This window comes from Buceros rhinoceros, unplaced genomic scaffold, assembly GCF_000710305.1.
Source record: "Buceros rhinoceros silvestris isolate BGI_N320 unplaced genomic scaffold, ASM71030v1 scaffold34795, whole genome shotgun sequence".
Classification (NCBI taxonomy): Eukaryota; Metazoa; Chordata; class Aves; order Bucerotiformes; family Bucerotidae; genus Buceros; species Buceros rhinoceros.
This window is the reverse complement of record NW_010412863.1, coordinates 1-6064: the sequence shown is the minus strand read 5'-3', so window position 1 is coordinate 6064 and position 6064 is coordinate 1. Positions and strand designations below refer to the sequence as shown.

Genomic DNA, 6064 nt, shown 5'->3' with positions numbered 1-6064 from the left:
GCGTTTGGTTCATTGGAGTAACTCAATTGTACCAAAACTATGAAGGAGTTGCTCTTTTCTTCGATGTCAGGAAACCCCCAAGCCTAAAACAATTCGAATGTCTTGTATTTCCCCAGAAATATCCTGTCTCCTATGGAGCTCATGTGTCCTTCTAAGATCAATTCCGATGTTGTGTTGAGTAATTGATCATCAGAGAGTCGTGTAAAACTGAAGAAAACGGCACATGCCACATGGCAGCAAGTACACTCTGTTTGAGGAAAGAGCTGGCCAACCGGGAGCTTGGGGAGGCTCCGGTAATCCTGAGGCTGCGAATTTGTGGCCTTGTGTGGCTTTGGCAAAGAACAGCGCTGGGCATCTGAGACACTTGCACAGATACTCTTTCTGTAGAGCAGAACAAAGTCCCAGTCTCAGGTTTAGCTAGAAGCGTGTTGGCGAAGGGTGGGCGGTTAGGCTGTAGGGATGCAGATCCCACTATGGAGTGTGCCGTCTGCTTTGATTTTGGTCCCCTTTATCTCTTCAAAGCTGCCTCACCTGACTTAGAGCTGTGACAGCTCCTGACAGGCTGTGTCAGGGACTCTGAGCAGTCTGGCGAATTTCAGCGACTCGTGAGCACAGATATCTTGGACAGTTTCAGATAGATCTGAAACACATTAATCCAAAATGGGAAGGAATACTTAACCTTGTCATGAATTAAACTAGGTGTTATTCTGAGGAGGTTTACTGTGATTGTGGCTTGGAAGAGGCTCAGGAGGCAGTAAGTCACTGGGACGAATTTCTTGTGAAATGGGTGTTTAGCACTTCTGGTTTGGAGTGCCAGCTTTGTCTGGTTTGGACATAGTGGGTACTCCCTCAGTCTGAAGAGCTGGTTCCCTCCACCTGTAAATGCTCGGTGCTGGGCACGACCAATGCTTGCGAGCTCTGATATAATGGACTTCTCTCGATAGTGTCGTGTTACTTCCATAGTTGCCCTTTTGTTTCACCAATGTAACTCGCACTGCTGAGCACAGGGCCAATACTCGTTTTAAAAAGTCTTCAGTGTTTTTTTCCTTAACACTTGGTTTCAGTGAGTGTTACACATTTTCAGAGAGGCGAGTTTCCAAGCATGACCTCACGTTTTTCCCCGCGTTAACTTTTTTAACCGTAGCTGCACGCTGCTGATAACGCTCCCCCAGTGAGGAGAGTTGCTATCAGCAGTTATCACTGGCAGGCTGGTCACTGCTCCAAGAACTGCCGCCTTACGCCAGGCACGGAGCTGCGGGGTGGGATGGGACCGCTGATACCCCCTGTGGGAGGGCTGGTGTGAAGAGAGAGCGGGACAGACAGGGCGAACGGGGGCACCCCCAGCCCCCAAAACTCCCATTCCAGGGACTTAGCAGTGAACAGCTGGCTCATGCCTGCATGGTGACTTGAAAACAGGCCACAAATAGTGGGGCCTGGGTTGCTGCAGCCCAGGATTTGTTCCAGCCAGCGAGTCCACATCCTTACAGCCATGACAGAGATGTCTTGTTGGGCTGTTCTGCACTAGGGTGTCTTTGGAACAAGCCTGACCCCAACCGTAACCACCTAACTGCAGTGTGTTCCTTAGGTGTGATCTAGCGAGATTTCCTTGAGACCGAGTCGCTGTGGTTGCGGAGCTCGGGGCTTTGGTCGTGTCTTGCTCTTCTGTTGAGGTACTGCCCCTCCGCGGGGAAGCTGTAAATGCAGCACTGACCCAGGGATGCTGTACGTGGAGAGCAGCCTTCCGGTGAAGCCACAGAACAATACTGTACAGGCTTTTTCTTCAGCGCTTCATAAAAGCGGTTTAGCAGAAACACAGCTAGAGGAGAGGACCCCACGGGTATCCCGTCACTCCCTGTTTTCCCTAGTGAAGAAAGCTGGAAAAGGAGGCAAGGAATCCAGGCAGCTAATGGACAGTTTATTCCCGTGCCTTTTGCCTTATGGGTGTCACGAGCATGGTCTGAGGAACTGCAGGCTGAAGGAGCAGTGTCTCCTATGAGTGCTGCGCTGGGCAACACAGCGGGGAGAACAAGACCTCCAGCTGCGTGCGCAGCTGATGAGTCTGAAGCTTTAGCCTCTCACCGAAGGCGTGTTCCACTGCGGGTGCCAGTGGTGCACGATTTTAGTCCAGCAGTACAGTAATGCTCACAAGTTTTCTCCTTGTATTTGCAGCGCGTCTGGTGCAAGTGTTGTTGCCATTGACAACAAAATAGAACAGGCGATGGTAAGTAAAAATAAGTTGTTATTTCTGCTAGCATTAGTGGCTCATCACCGAGCACGTTTCCAGCTGCGGTGTGTTACTGCAAGTCTGTACCATCCCTTCTGAAAATCCTGTGGAAGAAGGATGTTCTGTATCAGCCATGGGATGACCACAAACCAGGATGGCCTTGACTGTTGGCCCAGAAGTTTTGTTGTCAAATTAATTTTCTTACAAATTTCTGTGAGCTGATTGAACTTAAAGGGTGCTGAAAATAAAGAGCACGTTTATGTCTCTTACTTTAGCAAAGTTCGTCAGTAGTTTTTCTTAATTGTCACTTAGCCTGTGCCATCCGTGACGCTTTGTTGGCTTCAATTACAACTGTTGGATTTTTGCCTCTGCTGATGTAGAGGCTTTCTCGTGCCTTGGTTCTTGTGCTTCTTGGTGCTTGGGGCTGTGCCACGCAGACTCCTGCCCCCAGGTCAAAGCTTCGGAGCTGATGCTTCGTTCTGCATAGCTGGGACATAACGCAAGTCCCCGACTTCAGCATAACTGAGGTGACTAGAACCTCGTGCTGAATGCTGGAAACGGAGTGTTTGATGTCGGAGCACTTGACAGTGGATTACAGAGCTGGGTGGTTTGCTCCTGGAGGCTGATTTATTTGGATATTTTGGTGACGAGTGCTCACTTCAGCGAAAGAGTGACGTAGTGAATTGACGGGGGCTGGGGTGGAGCAGAACGGTCCTTTCACATGGTCTAAGTGCTGTCTTGTTCTTCGCAGGATCTAGTGAAAAGCCATTTGATGTATGCAGTAAGAGAAGAAGTGGAAGTCCTGAAGGAACAAATAAAGGAATTAGTTGAAAGAAACTCTTTACTTGAACGAGAAAACGCACTGTTAAAATCTCTGTCAAACAACGATCAGTTATCCCAGCTGTCAACCCAACAGGCCAACCCTAGTAGCACTTCCCAGGCACAAGCAACGACAGCACAGCCTCCGCAGCCAACGCAACCTCCGCAGCAGCCGAATGTCTCCTCAGCGTAACGCTTCCCTGCCGCTGTCGGGAGCAGCCCCCAAGAGCGCCTGTCCTCTGCGCTGCTGGCGTTCTCTCCACCTCCCCCGAGCGCGGGTAGCCATGCTTCTGTCCTGTGTTTGGCCTTCTCAGTATTAGACAATCACTTTACGAGAGCTGTCCCTCCCCGTGCAGGGCCATCGTGCAGCGCAGTCAGTGTCCGTGACGCCAGCAGCGCACCAGGAAGGCGAAGGAGCCCTTTGCTTGGTGTGCAGGAGTGGGGTCCTCCAGCTTTGGTGGCTCCCCAGGTTTCCATTTTCCGCCGGTTGCTTCAAGCCTCGCTCTCTGGTCAGAGGAGACCGTTCTCTCCAGAGCCACTGTTCTTTCAATACGAGTAACATTTGCCTACGTTAGTTTCATTTATTTGTTTTATTTATTACAGGGCTGCTATTTTCATAATGTACATGAACAATGTCACAGAACTTTTTTTAATTTTTTTTAATAAATGTATGTATCAGTAAAACGATAGATGGGATTGCGTTTAATAGATAAAATGTTTAGGCAATAATTGAACAAAAGAATCCTGGCATATTTCTAACACTAATGGCAATTGACCTTTGGTATTTATTTACGGTAGTAAAGGTCCAGCGTGAATGTAAATTTTGTATAGAGTGTAAGTATGAAGACCATAGTGCATCTGTACAGGTAGTCACCAGTTCTTGTGAAATAATAAATAAGTGATGGGCTATTTTGATGAAGAAAACTTTGCTCATTTCTGTTTCTACTTTCTGATAGAGAGAAATTGCCATGATTCCTCTGCTTTCTGACATTTCGTATAATTTTCTTTTTTTGGGTGGGAATAAAAAGCTGTGAAATTGTTCAACCTACTTTGTAACCAAAGAAGCAAAGCTGTGTAATTGAGGTTTGTTTTTTTCTTTTTACTTTATAATGCACATTCTTTATGTATTTTTATTTAGTGTTTTCTCATTCACAACTTTCTTTGCTGTCTAGCATGATCTGCATGACCTGTAATCTCTGAACCACTTCCGTACCTCATGTTTTTATCCAGCACTCTTATTGTAATGTGTAATAGTCTGTGAACAATGTCCAATAAAAGAGAAAGAACAGCTGGTGTCAGTGGAGCTGGGCTAGTGTGCTACGCACTAGTTGTTTAAAACATAAATGAAGTGAGCCATCTTTTGTTCATTTAAAATGGTGTTTTGAATTTCGTATGCAGAAAATGTTTTGTTACATTGCAGATTTTAATGTATTTAATAAATGCAACATGCAGATTAAGTGCAGTGTATACTGAGTATTTAAATTAAAAATGTACATTTCATAAATACAGTTTCAAGAGAGACCATCATTTGTGTAAACTAACGCAGTGTGTCAAACTGATGTATAAATCTATATATTTTAACACACTTTCTGAATTAAACTGCAGTTTTGTTGAATGTTTTTTGGCTGTAGATGTTGTTACAGTGTAAGCAAATGCAGTCAGGCTTTTCTCCTTAACAAAATGGAGAAAGGCGGCTTCAGTGCGCTGCTGATGGGGCGATGCTGCAGCTGTAACCACCTCTGCAGCAGCCTTCGTTCCTCAAAGCAAAGGATGATCCTGGTGCTGCTGATGACCCTGCGTCAGCCAACACCTGGCTGTGTGCGGTGGGGGGGGTGTTGAACCCAAGAGCTGCCCTCTGGGAAGCCCCCACGAGCAGAGGCCATGCTGCGTGCCCTCTCGGGGTCCTGAGCTATCACCCTGGTGCACCGCAGCCCAGCTCCCACCTGGGCCGAGGCTGTTGTGCTGAGTCGCTGCATGTGTCTGCGCCGGTGTCTCACTGACCTCGTGGATGTCTTGCTCTGATCAGGTTTGTGTGCTGGGCAAAGCAGAACAGAAGCAGCAGCTCTGGAAACTGCAAGTTGTGGTGCATGGAGGTCTCCAGGCTGCAGCTGTGTCCTGTCTTCCAGAACCGCGGAGCATTGCACTGAGCGGGTAAGCATCGGTTTGCAGCGCAGTGCGGAACAGCTGCCTGCACATGCCTGTGAGAGATTAAACCCTTTGAGGAGGGAGTGCTGTAACTTGTCCATTCATTCTTCAGGAGCAGAGTAGGAGGCGTTTGAAGTGTGGCTGGAGTTGCTAATGTCCTGCTGCTTGGGGGAGCAGCTCCAAGGGACAGTCCAAAGGCCTGCTGCATGCCGCGGAGCTGGTGGCTCCATCACCTCTCCTGCTCGGGTAAGGCTGGTGACGGTGCGGTGCGGAGCTGTCTTTGTATGAGCTCTGCCGTGCAGCAACAGTTTCCTCCACGTACAGGTGCGTGTTCAGGAGAGGCTTTTTCTGTGAAAGAAAAGGGCGTTTAGTACATCTGCCGAAAGTGGAGGATGGAACAAAGACTGAACCCATCCCGTCAGGAACCCTGGGTTTGCTTCGCTCTGCTCCTGCTGGGTCCGGGCTTGGTTTTCTCGGGGGGGTAAGTAGTGCTCAGCTCCAGGTGCTGGCTCGGCTTGCTTGCAGTGGCAGCAGAGGGTGTGACTTGCTGCTGCCTCTCCCCAGGGGTGTCCTGAGGCTGCTGCCCGGTGGAGAAGGGAGTCACGGTCACTCAGCGTGAGATCATCTCGAGGTCATTAAACATTTGGTTTGGGGGGGGGGAGGCTCGTTGACAAGTGATTGTGTTGCTGGAGGGGAATGAACTGTGTAAAGGCTTCACCTCCTCTCCTGCTGCCACTGCTGGAGGCAACGCACGGGGCTGGTCAGGGCCTATCCCTCCTCAGAAAGAGCTTTGCCCTTCAGCAGCAACTTTGCAGCGTCTCGTAGCCTCAGGGGAGCAGCCCGTCGGTCCGCTGAGGGACAGTCTGCGCCAGCTCT

General features: G+C 49.0%; 1 protein-coding gene across 1 annotated transcript in view; it reads left to right on the top strand.

Annotated features, from left to right (window-relative positions):
• The window catches only part of TSC22D2 (TSC22 domain family, member 2), a 22241-nt gene extending 19005 nt beyond the window's left edge, over positions 1–3236 (top strand). Inside the window, exons 4-5 of the mRNA XM_010136545.1 lie at positions 2170–2221; positions 2976–3236. Of these exons, the coding sequence (XP_010134847.1) occupies positions 2170–2221; positions 2976–3236 (313 nt within the window). The remainder of the gene's footprint in view (positions 1–2169; positions 2222–2975) is intronic.
• Positions 3237–6064: the final 2828 nt, after the last annotated feature.